The following is a 23,131-nucleotide window of genomic DNA, read 5'->3' on the forward strand; positions in this document are numbered from 1 at the left end:
GAAAAAAAACGCATAAAAAATTAGGACGATTTTACTCCATTTTTACGCTGTTTTTATACGGCGAAGCCTGGCGAATTTTCTTGCCATTTTTTACACAGCATAATAAATATGCCCCTAAGTGTTCGAACCAGTGAGGGAAAAGGTGATCTTATTGTCACAGCCTTTTTATCTACTGTAGTGTTATAATCCCCTTGTAATAAGCAGGCAGGGGTTGTTTGACCTGCTGTATGAAACCAACTAAAATTAGCTATACATTTTTAAAAATTATGCATATTAGAAACAATCTACCAAGTTTTTTTCCATTCCTTGTACAAAGGGATAACATAAAACCATATCTATACTAGACACTCCAGGTAGCATATTGAGTCCTTTAATGAATCCATTACAGCATTTATGTGCTAAATATATGAGTGGTTTCATTTGTTCCAATGAGCGTGGGATCGGGGACAAATTGCAACATGATTAGTTTGTACGAGGGAACTCCAAAATCACAGTGATTTATCTGACTGAGCAAGGCTGAAATTGAAGTGAACTCAGCAACATTTTAATGGGACACAGTGTTTGTCTGTAAATGTGTCTTCAGTTTATATTAGGCAAACGTATTTGATTTACATACATTATCTCTAACCAATGTTGAGATAAGCAAGATTTATTGTTGTCTGCTGTATGATCCGAGAAACTAGTCAGTAAAAATCAATTTCATATTCTCTGTAGAGGAGGGTCATATAATTGCTTGAAAACTCCCGTTTAAACCAGAATGAGGTGCTTAGGACAACATCATATTAACCTCTTAGTGTGCAATAATACTGACATGTGTTCTTACGGTTAGAAAAATTAAACTACTACAGTCTATGATGTATGATATAGTACATGTATGTGACCCATTATCCAGAATGCTCAGGACCTGGGGTATTCCTGATAAGGGGTCTTTCCGGAATTCAGATCTCCTACCTTATGTCTGCTAAAAAAAAAAATATTTAAACAGTAATTAAACCCAATAGGATTGTTTTGGCTCCAATAAGGATTAATTATATCTTAGTTGGAATCAAGTACATAGGTACTGCTGTATTATTACAGAGAAAAAAGAAATCATTTTTAAAAATGTGAATTATTTGGTTAAAATTGAGTCTATGGGAGATGGCCTTTCTGGATAATGGGTTTCTGAATAAGGGGTCTGATAACTGTATATAGATAATTTGAGTGTACATGTATGGGATCCCTTATTCAGAAACCTGTTATCCAGAAAACCCTGAATTATTGGAAGGACACTCAATTTTAATCAAATTATTTAGATTTTTAAAAATGATTTCCTTTTCCATTTCGTTTTTAATTAAACAGCACTTTGTACTTGGTCCTGACTAAGATACAATTAATGCTTTTTGGAGGCAAAATAATCCTATTGGTTTAAATTATTTTTTAGTAGACTTAAAGGGGTGGTTTACCTTTAATTTTATGTTTTTAGTATGTTATAGAATGGTCAATTCTAAGCAACTTAAGAACTGAAGAAGCTGCTCGGATGAGTAGTGAAACGTCTTCAATGATTACCAAACAAGTCCAGTTGATTTAAATGTATTTATACTAGATATACCATGACCTGCATGAATGAAAATCTTCATAGACATGGTCAAATAGTTTCTATGATTATCAATGATAGTGACTGGGATTACGTTTACAAGTAAACAATAAACCCCTGCAAATGAGGACATGTCTGAAAATACTTACATTTAAAAAAGTTTGCATATAACAAGGATTAGGTAAGATTAAAAATGTAAACTTTTTTTCATTTTATGCTGACTCGTTCTTCTGTTTCTTCCTCAGCTGACCTGAACAATGTGCGATTCTCAGCATACAGAACTGCCATGAAGCTAAGGAGATTGCAAAAGGCCTTGTGCTGTAAGTGTTATCCCTTATTTTTAGGAATTGATTTATTTTTGAGAGACTGGGTCTTCATATAGTTGTGACCAAGCAAATATCTGGAACAAATGTACATGGTGGATGTAAATACTGGGCATAGACTGAAATGACTGGATTAGAATGGAATTAAGAATGAGCTGCGGTCCCTCCCATGGTCACCATTGGGGGGGACAAGTGGGATTTTGGGTCTCACGTGGGGCCCAGCCATGTTGCACTTGGGTTATCTGGGCGACCGCGCTGTCAGTGAGCAGCAGACTTTAAAGGTAGGCAGGAGTTTGGGTGCCTGCATGTTCTTTCCCTTACACAGCTTTCTGTAAGTAGGTTTGTCACGGAAGTTTAAGTCCTGGTAGAGCCAAATGGGGATTATATAGGTTAGAGGGGAAGTTAAAAGTTCAGCCATCCAATCCCTGTGTGGCTCTACCGGGACTTAAACTTCTGTGACAAAATGGGCCTTCCCTAATCAAGTCTGCAGCACTGCAGGGCCCCCCTTAAATGTTGAAAGAGTGGGGGTTGCAACCCATTCTAGATTAAAAATGAAGTAAAAAACTAGCCCTAATGGTACCAGGTTCTCCATTAAAAACTATTTTATATTAAAAAACTACCAAATAAACATGATCCCAGAGAACGGTCTGATACAAAATAAATTAAATTCTGATGTTGCAGTTTTGTGTATTTGTGTTAATCACATAAGGGTGATTCATGACAAAATGACCATTAGACCAGCACAGGGCTGCACTGCATAACATAAGCCCCCTCTGCCTTTTCTGGAAACTCACTTGTATATATAAGTTAAGCAGCACTCGCTGTGCATCTCAGTACAGAAGGTATGAACACTGTGGCAGCTACAAAGTTCTATAAAATTTCGTTAGCAACAGTTGCAGTACCTTGACATTGGCAACAAAATGTTCCTGGAAAAAACAGGGCCATTTGGCCTGAATAGTAGTACAGTATCATGTTGGTAAATAACTGCTTTGTCAGCCTCTTATACAACAACTTTGTTTTCAGTTCTTATTTTATACATATTAAAGTTTTTGAGTATTAAAAGATGCACAACTTGACTGAAGCTGGTAAATAAATTACCCAGAACAATTCAGCAGCTGGTTAATGATCTTTGGATTCCTAATTATACTTTCAGATCCATAACCGCAGTTGTTGGTAACATGAACTTTGTTTTTGTTACACCTCAACACATTTCTTCCTGTCCCACAAGAGATTTTATTGCATTAGATAATAAATATACCATACCAGACCCTCATCAGTAACTGTTGGAATGCCCCATTTGTGATCACTGGAAACATTAATTTTAACAGATGTTAATATGTCTTGCATATTATTATTTAGACATATGCTAGCAATGTATCTACTTGCCAAAATGATAATTACAGAAAAGGCTTTAATTTTTTTTTGTTGAAAGAATCATCATATTATGAAAGGTGATAATGGGTAACCCTAGTTTGAGAATATATGGGCAAGACTACAGAGAAAGAAGAAGCCCCTAGCCAGGAGCTGCACAATTATACACAGCCGTTAATACAACAACCCCTTCTTCCCAGACCATCGGAACTTTGTTTCAGGGAAAATTTTTACAGACCCCTAGGGTAAACTGGTTTATACACTATGGGGCATATTTATTATAATGTGTAAGCCAACATCACCGTTGATGTTGCCCATAGTAACCAGTCAGATCCTTCTGTAATATGGATCGCCATACCTTAAGGGGCTGATTTACTAACCCACGAATCCGACCCGAATTGGAAAAGTTCCGACTTGAAAACGAACATTTTGCGACTTTTTCGTATGTTTTGCGATTTTTTCGGATTCTGTACGAATTTTTCGTTACCAATACGATTTTTGCGTAAAAACGCGAGTTTTTCGTATCCATTACGAAAGTTGCGTAAAAAGTTGCGCATTTTGCGTAGCGTTAAAACTTACGCGAAAAATGCGCAACTTTTCGCGTAAGTTTTAACGCTACGCAAAATGCGCAACTTTTTACGCAACTTTCGTAATGGATAGGAAAACTCGCGTTTTTACGCAAAAATCGTATTGGATCCGAAAAATTCGTAAAGAATCCGAAAAAATCGCAAAACATACGAAAAAATCGCAAAGTACCGATCATTACGAAAAAAACGCAATCGGACTCCATTCGACCCGTTCGTGGGTAAGTAAATCAGCCCCTAAGTCTACCAAAGAATCATGTAAACATTAAGTAAGCCCAATAGAAGTGTTCTGCCTCCAATAAGGATGAATTATATCTTAGTCAGGATCAAGTACCCTTGCTGTTTTATTATTTCAGAGGATAAGGAAATCATTTTTAAATATTAGTATGATTTGCTTATAATGGAGTCTATGGGAGATGGCCTTCCCATAATTCGAACATTCTGGATAACGTGTTTCCTGGAAAACTGATCCCATACCTGTAATATGTATATATACATATATATACATGTGTGTGTAATATTTAGTTACATGGACAGCTCCTTTAAAAGTAGGATGGTTGCATGCGTTTGAATTGCATTTTATGATTATTATATGCAACTCAGTAAGAAGTCAGAATAACAAAAGACCTTTTTGCAGAAGAAATTTCAGGTCTGTTCTTTTGTGTAAAAAGTAAATCCAACTTAAGTAAAACCTTTAGCTGCGATTTATCTTTTTTTTTTTTATTAATAGAAATGTGCATTTTGCCTTTTACGCAAGTAAACAAAAAATAATCACCCGTTAGTGGTTTTGTGACACTTGTCTGCAGGTACTCATTACATGAGACTCTAACATTGGACACTTTATCTATTACACTTGGCATTTTATGATGTGAGTGATGGCGATTGATATTTATTGCCTCAGTGCTTTTTACCATTCTGTATGGCAATAAAGCCGATAATAATTTTTCTGTATAAGAAAGAGTTATGCATGGCTTTTGCTGAAATGATAAAATGTGAAATATTTGTATCCTACGTTGCAGTGTAATGCGAATTTGAAGTCATTCATTTGTTAGAGTGGCCAAGACCAATATTTATAAGGCATGGGAAGGACTGCAGGCAGTTTATATTTTTAAATGGCTGATTTATACTGTGCTTGGAATATTAAACAGCTTGTTACATGGTTTAGGTTGTTGTTGTTGTTGTTCTTTTAAAGCACGGTGAATAATGTATTTTTGGCTTGATATTTGGATTTTAACTGGGTAATTAAAATTTTTAAAAATGATTTACTTTTTCTCTGTAGTAATAAAACAGTACCTTGTACTTGACCCCAGCTATGATATAATTAATCCTTAGTGAAGGTAAAAGAATCCTATTAGGTTAATTTAATGCTTAAATGATTTTTAGTAGAATAAAGTATGGAGATTCAAATTATGAAAAGGGTCATTATCCAGAAAACCCCAGAACCCAAGCACTCTGGTTAACAGGTCCCATAACTGTAATATAATAGAGTTATAATAATACTGGGGGTCATTTATAAAGTTTTGCGCAGAGAAAAAAAGTTTGCAAAGGGTTGTTTTGCCCATATTTCCCCCTAAATGCTTACATGGTTTGCACTGCTGTGCCCGTCTTTCATTTATTTTTGGGGAATCACAGTGAAATTATATGTTTATTGTGCGTGAATATGGCGCCAATTTTCGCTTTGCGAATAGAATGTTGCAATTTTGTGAAATCAGTTATGTGAATATTTTTTATTCAATTCTGATGCAGAGTGTGTGCAGAAATATGTTTGCACATTAAATGCACGAGTCTTGTCCACCTTTATAAATATAAACACAGGCAGGGCAAATATGCGCCCTGTGTGAATAATTCTGCTCTGCGTGAATTTTATAAATGATCCTCACTAAGTTTGCCCAGGGGCAGTAACCCATAACAGACAATCAGCAGGAAGCATTTATTGCTCACCTGTTTAAAAACAAACATCTTATTGGTTGCTATGGGTTACTGCTCCTGGGCAAACCTAGTGCCTTTTATTACATATGGGGGTAAAGAAGTTTGTGCAAACATATTATAGCTTTATTAATTAATTCTGTAATCAGTTATGTTTGTCTACATGTATAATGAGATCATTAGGTAATATGTAATTAAATTAGTTACTTTAGATTAAAGAGAAAACTGATAGTTAGATGGAGATGGATATATATTCATCAGTGAAAAGCTGAACATGAATAAAAATGACTGATATTGATTTACCAGCAATAGGCGATAGATAGAATTAGAGTAGACAGAGTGATATATAGGAATAGATTTATCAGACTGATGCACATTTGCCTGAGATAGATACAGATAGGTCCATCTGAATAGGCAGATACATCAGATTTGATAGGTTACGTAGATCAATTAGGAGATAATTATTGATGTATAAATCTTGCATACTTTTCCAGATACTGCCTGCGCTAGCATAAGGCTCCGCTCTTTGTCACTTTCTCCTCTAGGTTAGGTAAATGCTTAACACTGGAAGTGGTGCCTAAACCCTTTCCATTTTCTAGGGGTTTTGCCTATAATTAAGAGGAGTGAGTATTAGGCCTTTCCACTATATTACTGTACAAAGTGTGTGGAAAGATTAAATAAATGTAGATGACGCTGCCAAAAATACTCAACTCACAATGGACAATATAAATAATATGCTTATTTTCATGTTTATTAAGTTTGTGCCAGTTGTTTCATGTAAAAACAAAACAAAAAAAAATTCAGTTACCTATAAATGTTGAAGAAGAATAAAAAGACAAGACAGCCCTCTTCTTTAACTATTCACCATCTGTCTTTTTCCTCTTTTTAACCTATAATTTATTTACATGATACAATGAATTTGTGCCATGTTGTCTCTTATTATATATTAAACATGACTGCTTAGCTATTTTGTGATTTTACTGAATACAGTAACATGTAGAATTGTAGTCTTGGTCTGAGGGAGAGAAGGAAGCATTATGGGAAGTCAGTCTTCTACTAGTATTTTAAAAAGAATTGTAGTGCTGCAAGGAAGACTGTTCACGCTGGGGTGACAATACTACACACGTTCATTATCAGGGTTGCCTTGTCCTTTAAAGGACATGTAAACCCCACACACAAAAATGTGTGTGGGGTTTACGGTCCTGTGAACAGTGAAAAGCCTCTTTGAAATTTTTTAATACCTGCCACACTGGTTTTCCAGAGGTTAATAGGAAGGCTACAACATCCCCTTAATCACTTAGATTTCCTTCTTCTCCTGAAACAAACTCGGCCCCCTCCCTCAGGAATTTGCTTTGACTTCTGGCTTGTGGGCATGCTCAGTTGTTCTAAGCTCAGATTACTAAACACGCCCTCCAGCCTAGCAGATAGTGAAGTGACATTGCTGGTTCGCATAGAAACTCGGCTCTAGTTGTCTGCTTAAATTTTTCTACTAACCTCCTCTCCTGAGCTCAGCTTAAACAAAGCAGAACTTTTATCAAAGACAATTTTGCCTGTATTCTTGATGAAATGTATGCTGAATAAGGATCTGTGTGTGTGTATGCTGTTTGCAGATTTAAATGTATCTGATTACTTATCAGAGAAAAAATGGCCACCGGGTGAAAACTGCTATTTGCTTTAGGAAATTGTGATGGATCTGGCAAGCGGAGGGGATATATGCAATACAAATGATGCCATTTGGGTGGGGGAGACATGCCCAACTGATATACATTGTAGGCAAATGTAGACTTTACATGTCCTTTAATGTATAAAATCAGACCCGAAGAGCTGACTGAATTGGGAAGAAACCACTAAATACCAGTAATTACAAACTTAAAAATATTATGTGGGCTCAAGGTCCTTATTATCCTGTCATTTCTATGAGTGTGAGCTTTACAGGCTCTGAGGTGGAGAGAATTAACAAAGATTGCTAAGCTAATAATGTTGATTTATAGTATTAATAAAGTTATTGATTTTTTTTAGGCCTTTAATTCCTGGCAGTCCAAATAGCTGATAGCTTCTACTTTGACCATGTGTGTGAGATGATTTTTGATCCAGCTGTAGTTCAACAAGTTATATTGGCATGTAATTTTAAGGGAATCTATAGGTTTTTCTCAAATACAAAAAATGTTCTACTGCTGGTTCTGATAGTTACACTGTTTGGTTGGCAGCAAGCTACAGGACCTTGAACTAAAAGGGCTTTGTGGCAAATTTGGCATGCTGTACTGATCCTTGTGTCCAGCTTGACTGTTGTTAAACTGAAGTTTCCAGCAGTATCAACAAACGCTGCGAATTTCAATTTAGCAACAGCTGCACAGTTCTGGTACTCTGAAAAATGCCAACATTCACTACATATTAGCCTGGTTTTTTTTTTTTGTTTTAGTAATTTGTACATTTCTATGGCATGCTGTTTTAGAAGCTATCTTTTAACTGTGACAGTTAAAATATGTGTATTCTTATTTAACACACAGATAGCAAAAAATTATTTGGACCTCAGAAGTGAGTAATGTGCTTTGATACAGTTGCTTTAAAAATTGATGATCGATTGCAGAGAATATATAACAGTAGTTTATATTGCAACTTTGAATAATTCAGGATTTTTAACTTCCACTGACCTAGTTTAGTTGTCCATTTATTACTTCAGCTGACTGTACTGTAAGATAACTTTGAAATGAGATTGTATTTTCCGTGCCTATTTTGATGTTCATTTGTCTGATAATATAATTATAGAAGCACTAAAAAATAAAGTTCTATATATCCAATTTTCCCCAGTTGTTGCCTCTATCTCAGGCAAATGCTGACAAAGCTCTACAGTTTGGTAGTTTGGAGGAGAAGGTCATATTCACTTATTTTAAATGACATAGTTACATAGGGTTAAAAAAAGGCCAGAGTCCATAAAGTTCAACCCTTCCAAAATGCTTTACAATGTGTAGTTACTGAAATAGATGGTTTTTGGGGTTGTCTAAAGGTGGACATATACATTAAGATCTGCTCCTTTGGAAAGGTCATCAGATGAGCGGATCTTCTTCCAAATTGCCCACATAAGGTGGGCAATATCGAGATAATTCAATCTTTTGGTCCGACGCAGTCACCGATCCAATGGGAAAATCAAACATGCCTGATGTCGATTGGGGGGCTGTCAGGACTCCCCCTACATGGACAGATAAGCTACCGAATCGGTCTAAACTCTAAAGGACTCAAATTGAAAGCTTAAATCTGCCCTTGTATGGTCACCTTTACTACTAGGGGTATTTTTGGTCTTGCTGTCTTAAGTATGCTTTTGTTGATATAGAATAGGATCTGTTGTTCAGTGTGCTTTGGAAGTGGAGTTTTCCAGATGAGGCGGCTTTCCATTATTTGGTTTACCATACTTTGTCAAAAAAGTTGTACTTAAAATATTAAATAAACCCCATATAGTATTGTTTTGCCACCAATATGGATTTGTGCACTTTAGTAACCATCATGTACACGTACTGGAGCACATCCTGCTGCTCTTTACCTTGAGCCTCTGAATGACGCACAAGGTAGGTGGCACACCTACATGCCTCCCCCCGTCTGCCTCTGTTGGATGGAGTTCTGCCCAACACGGCAGCGTTCCATTCAGCACACATTCTGAAACAGATCGTTGAGGCCTGTGACTAACTGGACAATGCCCCACGCAATGTGCAAAGTGCAAAAATAAAAAAAAGCTCATTGTGGCCTTTTTTGCACTTTGCACACTACAACGGGGCATTGTAAACTACCCCTCGTGTATAAAATGCAGGGATAGTAAAAATTCTTCTTGTTGTCAAACATTTTTTGGAATCTGGTTACAGAAATGCCATATATTACTGAGTCACATCATGCCAGGAGAATTATATCCTGCCAAATAATCTTTCGCCCTCCCTTGTAGCCTTCCTCATTGCATACATAAATTATATCAGCCAGAGGGATATATATCTTGCCCTTCTGACAGCGGAGGTTGGATTAAATCAATACTAGGGCACATATGCCTCTTGGTTCTAGCATGTATTGAAGCTATACTAAAAAAATTCTAGGAATTGAGTTTTCTTTAAAAGCTTGTTGAACACGGATGCCTGGAAACTTGTGTAACCCTGTCAAGATGACATTGTAAATATTACAAACACGCTTAGGAACTAAGCCTTCTAACTGCATTTTGTGTTTACGCTGCTAGAAATCATTTCAAGGACGCTGCAATCCATCTTTAATTATAGGATTCATTCAGCTCCAATACTTTAATTTGAAAAAGCAACGTGGGTATTGACGGCCAGTCTGATCCATTTGGCCCACCTGGGCTTGTAATTGAAGTGTGTATTTGTTATTTCATTGAGCCCAAATTAGAAATCCTGTCAGTTTCTCTTGGAGCAACTTGTTTATTTGCCTGAGTGAGGTAGGTCCACCACCGTGTAAAGTCGTGCCACAACAACTTGAATTGTGTCTTGACTTTCAGGACAGATGGTGTGGAATAAAGTGCTCTTCTAACAGCTTGTAGGACATCGCTATCTATTAGCGTGAAAAGTTTGTCAGCAATCATGCAGATAATTGAACTGCCACCCTAAAGCTTGAGGGGTTCACTTAATTACCATTGATCTTTATACCCAGAGGACTTAAGCATTTAGCCGAAAGCCTCATCTTAAAGGTGTTCTGAAGCCAATGCAGCAATTTCAATCTGTTTAATAAATTGGTGTTAGAATGAAGTGCTTCGCTGCGACCCATGGGGAATGTTGCTGATAAACATCCCTCGTCTTGATTTGCTGATGTTGGACAAGACTCGCATCTCAGCATGGTTAAAGCTTTATTTGTCAGCAAATTAAGAGACAATGCCTTGCAGTCTTCCAAATTAGCCTTTTCTTCAGTTTATAATAAGCTGCAAACTTTTGATTCATAGACGCTAAGGGAAACAGCATTTTTCAGTATCCAATTAGAGAAGAGTGAGATCAAACGAACATCACTTTGCTATTTTGAATGGGGGCTGATGGATAAAATCAGTAATTTCACATTTTTAATATGCTGATATGCTTATTAAACCAAGCACATGTACCTTTCCATAGAAATCTGCCTTCATAATTAATACAATAAAACCATTTTAGCAGATTTGTTTTCATCATATATCCTAAAAAATGACACCTTATCAGTATAATAATAGTCAGTGTGTGCATTGTTCAAGAACTGCTTCACAGCTGCTATAATTCTGTATCCTAGGGTAAAAGTGGCATTTCTTTCATTGGTAATATGATTATCTGATCCTTAAAGGACATGTACATTTTTCTACCATGTGCATACCATGTGTATAAGTTGGGCACTTCTTCCCGACTACATTTGTATTGCATATATCCCCTCCATCTGCCAGCACCATCGCATTTTCTTAAATAAACAGAAACTTTCACCTGGCGGCCATTTTTCCTCTGACACATCGAGGACATTTACATCTGCAAACAGCACATGTGCAGTTTAATGCAATGAAGAATGCAGGCTTACACAGGCAGAACTTACTTGATAAAAAGCCCTGCTTGGCTTGAGCACTGTGATGGTTAAGCTGCACTCAGGAGAGGCGGTTAGGAGAAAAAAAATAGAAGCAGACACCTGGAACTGAGTTTCTGTGGGAACCAGCAATGCTAGACTGGAGGGCATGTTTAGTAATATGAGCTGGGAGGAGAAAGAAATCTAAGTGATGAAGGTGATGCTGCAGCCTTACTATTAAAGGGGTTGTTCACCTTTAAATTAGCTTTTAATATGATGAAGAAATTGATATTCTTAGACAATTTGCAATTGGTTTTCATTTTTTATTTCTTGTAATTTTTCAAGAGGTACTGACTGATGCATCATTTCATTATTCATGTCCAAAACAAGTCCTCTTTCTCAGGGTTGTAGCATTTGGGCCCAAAAAATATTTTATTTTAGAACAGAGAAACTTGCAGTTACACTTCTAACGCTGCCCATGGTTGGATAGTTGATGGCTATTAATTATATTCTCTTGCCTTTTTTTTTATTTTTATTAATAAATAACTGAATTGTTAACACTAAAGCCAGTGCTTGTCATAATATGGCCATTTGTGTGACAGCTTGTCACTGTCATTGCAATAGGTGATGATATGTGTGATTAACAGTTCATTAATGTATTGAGGCTGCTGATGTTGAACATATTTGCATCCTGCACTGTGGTGAAGGCCTTGCTTTGTTTCAGACCAACTCTGAGAAGCAGCTCTAAACAATGAATCGTATTGCCAATTTAACAGGTAATGGATATGGCTGTGGTCAAATTGTGATCTATCTCAAGATATCGGCATGTCTGTGGATATCCAAATGTACCATACCAATTAGCAAGTGAATAGAAGCCAGTCAAGAATATGACATTAAGGGGCAGGGACAGAGTGGTATGGGGCCTGGTAGTTTGAGAGGTACTTTCTGTTGTGGGAGCGAACACTGGGAAGAATCAGTGGAGAACTGTGGCAGGTAGAGAATGTAAGTGAGTGGCCATATTGGGAAAGACAAGACTGCTGGTAACCCAAGTGACCTTATTAGGCAGTGTGCAGGTTCATTTTTGTAGCCTTGTTAATTCAACTTGCACAAATGTATTGCAAATAGTCCCGCTACAGTGAAATATATAAATAGTGTTTTGGAAACCATAAAAGTGGGGTTCTTCTGTATTTGTGTTTTTTTTGCGGAGTTTCTACAGGTAATGTAATTTAGTTTTTGAATATACAAATCAACTCAATATTAGTGATGGGCCATTTTTTTGCTAGGTTTTGCAGCCAAATAATACTCATAGGCTTCAATGGCCACAAACAATTGTGCAGGTATGGAAAAACCCATTCACTTCAGTGCATTTCCCAAATTTTTTTGCTAAAGCAAAATGGGTCCGATTCAGTCATCACTAATGAGTATGCCAAGCATGATGTTCAGCTTTCCCTTAGAAATTCCATTTTGCAGAAAGCATTTCTAAACTTCCACTAAACCCTTTTCAATATTTTTAGTAACAAACTTTATTAGAAAATACAATGAGCCATACATTTCCAGTTCCCAGTCTGCTGTACAACTGAAATAATTAAAACACCTATTTGCTAATTAACCTGGTACATCAGTAGCAACTCTCTTTTTTTTTTTTTTCATTACGTAGCAGATATGGAAAGTTATGGGTGTGCTGCACTACGGAGTCATTTTGTCCTTGCTGACAGAGGTTCAGCCATAGGCCCAGCAACTGCCTTTTTTATGGGTTCTCATTCAGTAGTTGCCAAGTAACAATGCTCAGGAATTCAGTTTGAAATAAATAAATAAATAAATAAACATTAATGGAAGTGCTATACGCATAGCTGTGTAAAATATGTTAGACTTAGGTAAAGTGAACAGAAGCAGATGTTTTCTGTATTCCCATCCTTGAAATAGCCCATTAACAGCTCTTGAATTTACTTTCCATCTTTCCGTTGGTTTCAGGAAGAGCTATTGGCCCAAATGTTGCTGCCAGAATTCTTTAATTCACTAGAGTACATTTTAAAGCTAATAAGTGTTTTGAGAAATACGTTTACTGGTAACAATTTCCTTTCAGAAGTAAAGGATTTGACAGTTACAGAGACTTTAAGCAAAACATGTTAACTGTGTTAGTAGAGAAAGAAAAGGTATGGGGAGTAACTAGGTGTTTATACTGCTAATATCATGAATGTGTAACAGAACCCCCCCCATGGTTCTGTCCTAGCGGCAGCCACACAAAATGACAAAAGGTTAAATTGCTGATGCAGGAAGCGTCTCCTAACGCCTCTTTCCTCAGTCCTATTGCTCCTGTTAAAGAGCAGGAAAGTGTCAGGAGATACTTCCTTCATTCATGACTTTAATTTTATGATGGCAGCTCGTTAAACATGGTAAACATGTTAGTGTCATGACATTGCCAGTGTTAAAGGGAGGTTCACCATCAGGTTACCTTTTAGTATGTTATAGAATTGCATATTCTTAGCAACTTTTCAATTGGTCTTCATTTTTTATTTTGTATAGTTAATTGTTTTCCTCTTCTGACCCCAGCAGCCAAACAACTATTGCTCATTGAGGCTACAATTTTATTGTTATTGTTGTTTTTTATTACTTCTATTTAGGACATCCTATCTTTCTTTCAAACCACTGCCTGGTTGCTAAGTAAGCTGGACCCTAGCAACCAGATAGCTACCAAAATGCCAAACCTGGGAGCTGCTGAACAAAAAGCTAAATAATTCAAAAACTGCAAATAGTAAAATAAGAAGACTTATTGCAAAATGTCTTAAATTAGCATTCTCTACATCATACTAAAAGCTAATGTAAAGGTGAGCAACCTTTCTTTAACCACAAATAAAATAGTGATTCATGTAATTGCAAAAGTATCCTCTTTTATAGGGGACCTGTCAACCAGACAAAAAAGCTATTTATATAAGTCTTTTTCCAATAAGACATGAGATCCAAGTTCTTTTTAAACTAAAATATCCACGCCTGTTGTAAATGTATTTGAAAAGTTCAGCTGCCAATCATATATTGTCTTTCCCACCACTGGTAGGTACTTTAGGATCAGATTTGTCAGGAGCCAATTAGTTTACTATATTTTTAGACTGTGGAAAGAAGCCCCAAAACTCTGGGAAAGTTTGGGAAACTTCTGGTTGAAGTCATTAGGGCAAGGGCACGCGGGCAGATTGTCAGACTGCAGATAAGCACAGGGTGACACTCTGCCCCTACGCTTAAAAAAATCTTCTAGTTGTGCCTGTACCCAAAAGCATGAACACCCCTGCCAACAACAGCAAAGTCTAGGGTTTTGTGGAAGATATTGGCGTATGCACAGGCTGACAATCTGCCCCGTGTTTCCCTGCAATGGTAATCAACCATCTAGCATGCTGTGGTTAGTTAACCATAAAACTATCTTATCTGAGTTGCTATTCATATATTTTGTAGGTTAGCAGTCATTTTAAAGCAGCACATATTTTACTTGTCGTCTATTAAAAGTGTAATCTGGTCAGTGGAAGACAAGACGGTAGTATGTATGTCATTAACATATATGTATTCATAACATGTATGCGCAGCCTGGAGGAAATTTGCATTCTAGGAAGCTTTGAATGGTCTGAGTTTCTTTAAAAATGCTGTGTGTGACAGCAACCTCTTATATGACCTTTCGTCGTATTCATCTATTCCCCAGAGGAATGACAGTGGGAATGTTTAAGTCAACAGGGGCTGAAGTACAAGGCCGAGCATGCCCACTTGATTGTTTGCACAATATGTATATGGTCTATTTGTGAATCACCAACTAAAAAGCACAAGATGCATATCGTTGTGGTGTGCATCTACCCTTTTGAAAGCAGGTATTCATTAAATTGTATGCTTATGTGTTCTGCTAATTACTTTTATGGTATATATAGATTTATATCCGCCTTTTTCTAAAATATTACAATGTAAAAGTATGAGGTAGTTCATTCATGCTAACTGTGTAGTGTGCCTGCTGTTTACTATGATGCTTAACTTAAAGGGGCGGTTCACCTTTAGGTTAACTTTTAGTATGTTATAGAATGGCCTATTCTTGGCAACTTTTTAATTGGTCTTCATTATTTATAGTTTGTGAATTATTTGCCTTCCTCTTTTGACTCCTTCCAGCTTTCAAATAGAGGTCACTGACTCTGGCAGCTAAAAATTATTGCTCTGTGAGGCTGCAATTTTATTATTATTGTTACTTTTTATTACTTATCTATCTATTTATTGCAGTCTCTTTTAAAACCACTACTAGGTTAAAGGAACAGTAACACCAAAAAATGAAAGTGTATAAAAGTAATAAGAATAAAATATACTGCTGCCCTGCACTGGTACAACCAGTGTGTTTGCCCCAGAAATTTATATAAACAAAGCTGCTGTTTAGCCATGGGGGCAGCCATTCAAAGGAGAAAAGGCACAGGCACATAGGAGATAACGGATAAAACACTATTGTATTCTAGAGAGGTCATCTGTTATCTGCTATGTAACCTGTGCCTTTTCTCCTTTTTTCCAACTGTAATGGCTGCCCCCGGGGCTACACAGCAGCTTGTTTATATAAACTATAGTAGTATTACTGTAGCAAACACAAAACTTTTACCAGTGCAGGGCAACAGTACATTATATTTTAATTGCTTTAAAAAACTTTTATTTTTTGGTGTTACTGTTCCTTTAAATTGGGCCCTAGCAATCATATAGCCGCTGAAAGTCCAACCCAGATTGCTGCTGAACAAAAAGTTAACTAATTCAAAAACCCTAAATAATAAAAAGGCAAGACCAATTGTAAATTGTTTCAGAATAGCACTCTCTATATCACATGTGTCAAACACAAGGCTTGTGGGCTGAATATGGCACTTCTGGCTGTTTTATTTGGCCCCTGGTGACTGTGCCTGACCGTGCAGCACCAATCGCCTGACTGCACTGTGACTGTGCCTGATCGTACAGTATCTTAATAAAATATTTGTCCGCCGACTTAGCCTGTGTTTTAGATTTTGACACACTTGATCTACATCATACTAAAAGTTAAGTTAAAGGTGAACAGCCCCTTTAATGTTTGTAAAATAATGATGGAGGATTTTCTGAACATGAAATAGTTGACAGACAACAATCGAACGAAATTGACTTCCTGGACATGCATTGTAGGTCCCCCAATCATATCGTAGGATACACAATACATGTGCAGAATTTATCGTTATCCAACCAAAATTTTCCAACCTGGCTCTACAGTTTGGGAATCACTACCTTAGAATATATAGTGTCCCGCAGTATGCAAAGTCTTTATGGTACAGTTGTATCTTTGTTTATTGCCTGTCTGAAACACAGACAAAGTGATCCACCGTATCCTAACTTCCAGTGCCTACTTAGGGGCTTATAATAAAAAATCTTACTGTACTTCTTGTGTTTCACTTATTTATACAGAAGGTTGACAAATCTGACATCATATTTTCCTATGGTGCCTTGTGTGGCAGCACAAATAGCACAAACCTGAGGCCAGTGCTGAGGGCAAGAGTTTGTTTTGTTTTAATTATGACCATGTGTCTGAGAGCTGTTTGCCTTGATTTATGTGTATACTATACTATAAAATTGACATGCAAATGTAGATTGTTCTCTTTAAATAATAACAACAATATGCACAGGAGTTGCAAGTGCTAATACAAAAGAATCAAAGGGTGACTGGGGCAGTGGTTATGGGTTAAGATATAAGCTATTAGAAATGTATACATCTGTCCTGAAAGTAAACGTGAAAATCTCTGCAGTGCATTACATAAGTGAATGTGCATAGGGGTTGTTAAAGGGATAGCTTAATTAAAGGGGTTGGACAGAAAATAAACTCTGCAACTTGTGGAATCATCCTGTTGCAAGTACATGAGGCATAGAGCAATAGAAAGGATACCCTACAGTGTGTGTCCCCTCGTACATCCTCCATCCATTTGGACCATGGGCCAGTTAGAAAGTGCACTTAGATTGGCCCTTTTATGGCTGCTTTTAAGTGATCTCTTCTAATACAATTTCATATAGAAAAATTAAAGAAAATACCTATTAAAGAAAAGATTTGTAAACAGATCTTGGGAGCTTCCTTGTTCTTTAATATATTAGCTGCTTCTCAGAGATGGAACAAAGTGTGGTCTATTTTTACTTGAATAAACAGACCATGTATTTAGAATTGAATACTGAGTGAGGTGTGTTCAGTATTCCATCACTATATATAGAAATGTAAAGCAATGTGTTCCTGCTGTGACACACATATAGGGACTATGGATTATGTAGCATAAAACTGACTGTTTATTTTTCCCTTCTTGCAGTGGATTTGCTAGGGCTGTCTGCAGCTTGTGAAGCCTTGGACCAGCACAACCTGAAGCAGAATGACCAGCTGATGGACATCCTGCAGATTATTAATTGCTTGACCACAATTTATGATCGACTGGAGCAAGAGCACAATAATCTGGTGAACGTTCCTCTCTGCGTGGACATGTGCCTCAACTGGCTGCTGAATGTTTATGACACGTGGGTGCTATTGTACTGATTACAGTGTGCTCGGAGGTTTTATGGCTAGGCATAAGATAATTGAATGTCACCTTTAGAACACGCTGAATGGATTGCATTTCTGAGCGGCGGGTCATAGTTCAGTTTTCATAAAGCTAAAAGGCTTTTAGAGGCCTTCAAAGGAGAATCAAAGTATGCGAACCCCGAGTGTTGTGTCCTATTAATATTACTGCAGCTATATATGGTTTTTGATTAACCTGTTGTAGGCCAAATTGTAGCAAATGAAACCAAAAAAGTCTTAGAGGACCATTTAATATATGGTCACATTTTACTTGTTTTGAATCATTGCATACATTTTTGGCTGATATGGCTGCTTTTTGAAGTAATTGTTACCTGAAGTTCCTGAGTTACCAACCTGACTGTCCCTTTTCAACCTGACAGTTATAGCTTCTAAAGCGAACAGACTTCTGCTGCACAAATATGGCAGCCCCCTCATAGAGGAACATGGGGGATCAGAGAGACATTGGAAAAGCCTTGGCAAATAATTTTAAGACAAAATTATAAAGCACATGCAAGAATAATCTTATGATAGTTGTAAAACAATTCTGGTGTCAGTATCCCTTTAAAGGAGCAGGAGGGTATAAAACACAAAGGGCCAAATTTGATTCGATTGCATGAGAAAAACATATCTCTTAATTGAATTCAATATTTCCTTATAGACTTTTATAGAGATTTCTTGAAATAAGCTTTTCTCATCTAACTGAATCTGGCCCAAAGTGTAGAATAAGCTGCTAAACAATCTGCCGCAGCACAGTGGTGCACTCGATTTGTGTCTTAATTCATTTTAGAGTTTATTTTGGGATCAATGATACTGGGATTTGTAACCACTTTATTTTACTACAGGTGACTGTCACTGTGAAGGCACATCCTAATAGATACAATATTGACATCTTTGAAGAAAGACACGTCTTCTTGAATATATATGTTATATTATTGCAGTTGTGATGTTTTAAGGTTGGAATTGTTGTAGATGGAACATCACAATTAAATAAAGAATGTTTTTCTCATAAAAATAGAAAATGTGTTGCTAAGGAAAGATAGTTAATCTAATTTGTAGTTAATTTGCCACTTAAGGTGGCCATACATGATATAATTATAATCTTTCCCACAACCATTTGCCACAGGAAAGATCATTCGTCCACTCTACTAACATTACGATTTGAATATGCAGGTAAAGACAAAGGAATTTGTTACCCCTATTTGACGATTCAACATTAAAGTTACGATGTTTGGGCACCTTCAAAGGGGCCCAATCAAATTTTTCAGTCCTGCCTGATCGACAAGGCGACTGGTATCCAAGGCTTTTGCCGATATCAGCCACAAATAACATTTCTTACAATAATATCTGTGCATGTATGACCACCAAAATGACATTGTTTTATATTTTACCAAAACCCACCACTCTCTGTATATTAGGAGAAATACTGAAGTTTAGTAAGCTCTATAAAGACACTTCAAAAACCTTAGTGGTTATGAAGGCAGAGTGCAAAAAGCAAAAAAAAAAAAAAAAAAAAAAGGCACAATCCGCCATTTTTTTTTTTGTTTTGTTACTTTGTACATTGCCTTCTTGACTTGAGGTATTGCACCAGGTGTTTTGTTTTGTAATGCAGAAACCTTCTGCTTTCTCATAAATACACACTGCTTACATACCTCCTACCCATTTCCTAACTTTTTAGTCATTCAGATGGAAGTTAGTGAGCAGTGGGGGACACTGGCCACAATGAGGCCCTCTACTTACTCCCTGCCCTAATGTCCTATTTAAAATGCTTTTGGGGTAATGTAATAATAGGTCTAGTAACCAATAGTCTCAAATGTTTGCTTGAGGCCAGCAAATGCTTTCTGCTGATTGGTTGTTAGGGTTGACTAGCACTGGAGCAAGCTTTCCATTACCGATTTTATTTTCTTGCAGATTCTTCCCCTGAATATTATTTATCCTGACTTCTCTGTTTTTGTTTCCCTTCACAGGGGTCGAACGGGACGTATACGCGTCTTATCTTTTAAAACTGGTGTAATTTCCCTGTGTAAAGCACATTTGGAAGATAAGTACAGATGTAAGTATTTCATATTTTCCTTGCTATTTTGCTTCTTTATAAATTTCTGTGTTACCTAGCAGTACTTGGAAACCATACTTGTCAGTATTAAAGATGAACAAATGGTGAAATTGCTGTGGGGTGCCAATTGTTAGGCATCTCTAAGTGATCTTAGATGCCTGGATGGTGCTCCTGTTAGCAGAAAACTGCACTGGGCCAGGAGGGTGTTTCTGTGGAAGCTAATAAACTTTACCTCCCCGGACAAAGAAGAGGAAAGAAGGCAAAAAAGATGGTATAATCACCCGCCCAGTGATGGTAATCCCTTATGTGAGACCCTGGTGCTCCTATTATCTTAAAAGCTCTGCACCAACCTGTGACCTTACTCTAGGAGCACAAGCTTAATCTTTCTAAAACCCTAAAGAAGAAGAATACATGTGACTTGATGGTTCTACAGAAGTACCCCAGGTAGGTGTAGTCTTCTGCAAATAGGAGCAACAGCAAGGGGTCTCTGGCAAGTGATTAAAATCACTGGGGGGTGTCTAACAGGTCAGTAAAGTCTACACTACTATATACAAGTCATGAAAGGTCAAAGGGATTTATCTTGTTACTTTAATAAAAAAAACACATTGTACCATAATATGCCCTGTAAGTGCAAATGCTTCATTTGAGAAATGTAATTAAAATATCCTGATATTTTTAAAAATGATTACATTATTTTTTAATTATGCAAGTTTCAGTGGTAGGGCACAAAAGTACTGGTTCCAAATGATAAAATTATGAAGCAAATGTATGAGAATATTAGGTTTATATTTCTGTTTTCTCTCTGGCATCTCTATGAAGTTTAGGAAAAACAAAACCTAAGTAATCACAAGAGTGGTTTCTGGCAGTAAGTAAATATATATTTTTTCTACATATTCAATTCAATAACATTCCTTTATAAATGTCTGTGTGTGTAGCAAGCAAGCAGTGTTAATTGAATTCATTTGGATTCAGTTGTTAAACACACAGCATTCTGTTTAATAGAATAATTTTGGTGTGTAAAGGCAGTTTTTCCTCTCACGTCTCCTGTATATTAGCAGTCTGTTTACCTTGCTGTTTCTTTATTTCTCATTCCAAATTCTTAGCAGCAATATTTTGTGTAAATAAATTGCAGAAGCAGAAAAAATATATATTTCTGTGCTGGCACTGAAGGGTACACAAGGCACCATAGTTACCTGGAGCTAGCGGAGATAGCTTGAATAGAAGTCTCCGGGGTGTGATAAAATGTTAGTACAGAGATGCGCAGTAATCTGCCGATCTCAAGCTTCTAGCTTGCATTGAGTTTTTTTATTGAAAAGGGTGCATTGTGGGAAAAAGTTGAAAACACCTTTTTTAAGCAAAACTGCTATCTAGAAGAAAAACATCACAAAGGGGAAAGGTGGTTGCTTATCTACAAACTATAAAAGGCGTAATTTATTCAGTTTGTATCATTGTGATGGTGCACTAAGGCTGATTTGTTCCATATTCACAGATTGTACGATATTCTACAGTATGTGTATGTTTTAACACTGTTATGAAATATAAGATATTTAATGTTGTAAATCAGTCCCAGCTCCAGCAAAGCTTGCAATCTAAGGTCTCTCATTTATACACATTATAATCAATTTTATCAGCAGCCAGGTAATTTAACTAAATGTTTCGGGGACACGGGAGACTTGTGTGTGCTATTAGAAATTGCAGGAGGAATTTCAATTTTTAAACAGATATATACTGTACTCTGAAAAAGAATTCTTTTTCTTATCATGGATTTTTTTCTTAAAGAGATTGTAAATTGGTCACACAGCTTAGAGTACAGAATATTATTAGATTTGTATTTTCATTTAGACACATGAGTTATTGCAGAGATACAGTAGAGATACTTTCCATACATATAAAGCTGCTTATAGTCCTTGTAGATTGTAAGCTCTTTTGGGCAGGGCCCTCTTCACCTCTTGCATCGGTTATTGATTGCTTTATATGTTACTCTGTATGTCCAATGTATGTAACCCACTTATTGTACAGCGCTGCGGAATATGTTGGCGCTTTATAAATAAATGTTAATGTAGTCAGTACTTTGGCTACTCGTTTTGGAGGCTGCCTGAGCCGAGGTTAGCAGTGTGTAGGAATGTATGGTACAAATAATAAGAACTGTTGGTAAAAAGATCTCCTGTTAGGTAAAAGATCTACCATTTAGAAATAAAAAAGGCTCTTCAAAATAATCAAGTGAGAGATTGTTTAATGTGTGTTTTAATTTGTTGCAACCCTATCTTTTTCTGATGTTTCTGCTATTTTTTCTTGAGTGTTACAACGTGATTCTATGGAAGACCCCTTTTACTTTACATAGCATTTATAGGAGTTAATCTAGTAGTGCTTGTGTCGCTGGATCTGTCTAATGAGCTCCCATAACTTTTGGAGCTGTCAGTGCTCTCATACTCCGTTAACAGGATATCTCTGTAGAGAGGATCATGAAACTAGGATGGAGAATGAACTAAACCTTCCCCACCACATACTAATAAGCTACATTTCCCAGCAGTAGGATCTTCAAACCTACTAATGTGCACCACAAAGTTATAATGTAGTGCATAAATTAGTTGTTGCTCTAGAATGATGAATCTATTGAGGTTTAAAATATATATTTCCCTTTAATAATGACCAAATATGTCCGCACTTGGTGCACAATACCTCTGTGGGTACAGAAGAAAGGGTTGCATTGCTAATTTTTTTTTTCTTTGCAAAATTAAATTCTAAATATTAGTAAGCAATGTCTAGACGCAGGGCAAGGTCGGACTAGAACAGCGTTGCAGAACTCTGAATCAGTCGCTTGCATTAATGTATACTTCATGATCAGAGGAGTTGGATATTAATGGGTATATAAACCCAATCAGGCTAAAGGTGCTTATCAATCTGCTTTCATTTATTTAAGGCTTCATATAATATCCTCTTACAGATTTGGAGTTTATTTTCAGTTTTCTACTTAATTCATGTGAGAGAACACTTCAAATGATTCCCTTCATTTTGAAGATGACAGATTGAATTTAACTGTAGAGTTCAAACGCCTTTTCAAGTTTTAGGATTAGAATCGTTTTCTCTCACTTCCATGTATTATTAGGGCCCAATATAAATGACACGCGTGCTGCTCTACACATTACCAGAGCACACTCACAAGCTCTTGAGATGATTACTCGGCGCTCTCAAGTTTGATTTCCACAATGAATGGCGCAGTAAAGTATAACTTGTTAGGACATTTACAACTGCTCCAAA

The 23,131-nt window shown here is 36.8% G+C and overlaps 1 protein-coding gene across 5 annotated transcripts in view; it reads left to right on the plus strand.

Moving 5' to 3' along the window:
* The window catches only part of dmd.3 (LOC105946662), a 1,093,908-nt gene that overhangs the window by 1,008,646 nt on the left and 62,131 nt on the right, over window positions 1-23,131 (plus strand). For all 5 annotated transcript variants that reach the window (XM_031897001.1, XM_031896997.1, XM_031896998.1 and 2 more), the window contains 3 exons: window positions 1,819-1,893; window positions 17,582-17,783; window positions 19,788-19,873. In XM_031897001.1, coding sequence (XP_031752861.1) covers window positions 1,819-1,893; window positions 17,582-17,783; window positions 19,788-19,873 — 363 coding nt within the window. The remainder of the gene's footprint in view (window positions 1-1,818; window positions 1,894-17,581; window positions 17,784-19,787; window positions 19,874-23,131) is intronic.

The sequence above is a fragment of the Xenopus tropicalis genome, chromosome 2 (genome assembly GCF_000004195.4).
Source record: "Xenopus tropicalis strain Nigerian chromosome 2, UCB_Xtro_10.0, whole genome shotgun sequence".
Taxonomy (NCBI): Eukaryota; Metazoa; Chordata; class Amphibia; order Anura; family Pipidae; genus Xenopus; species Xenopus tropicalis.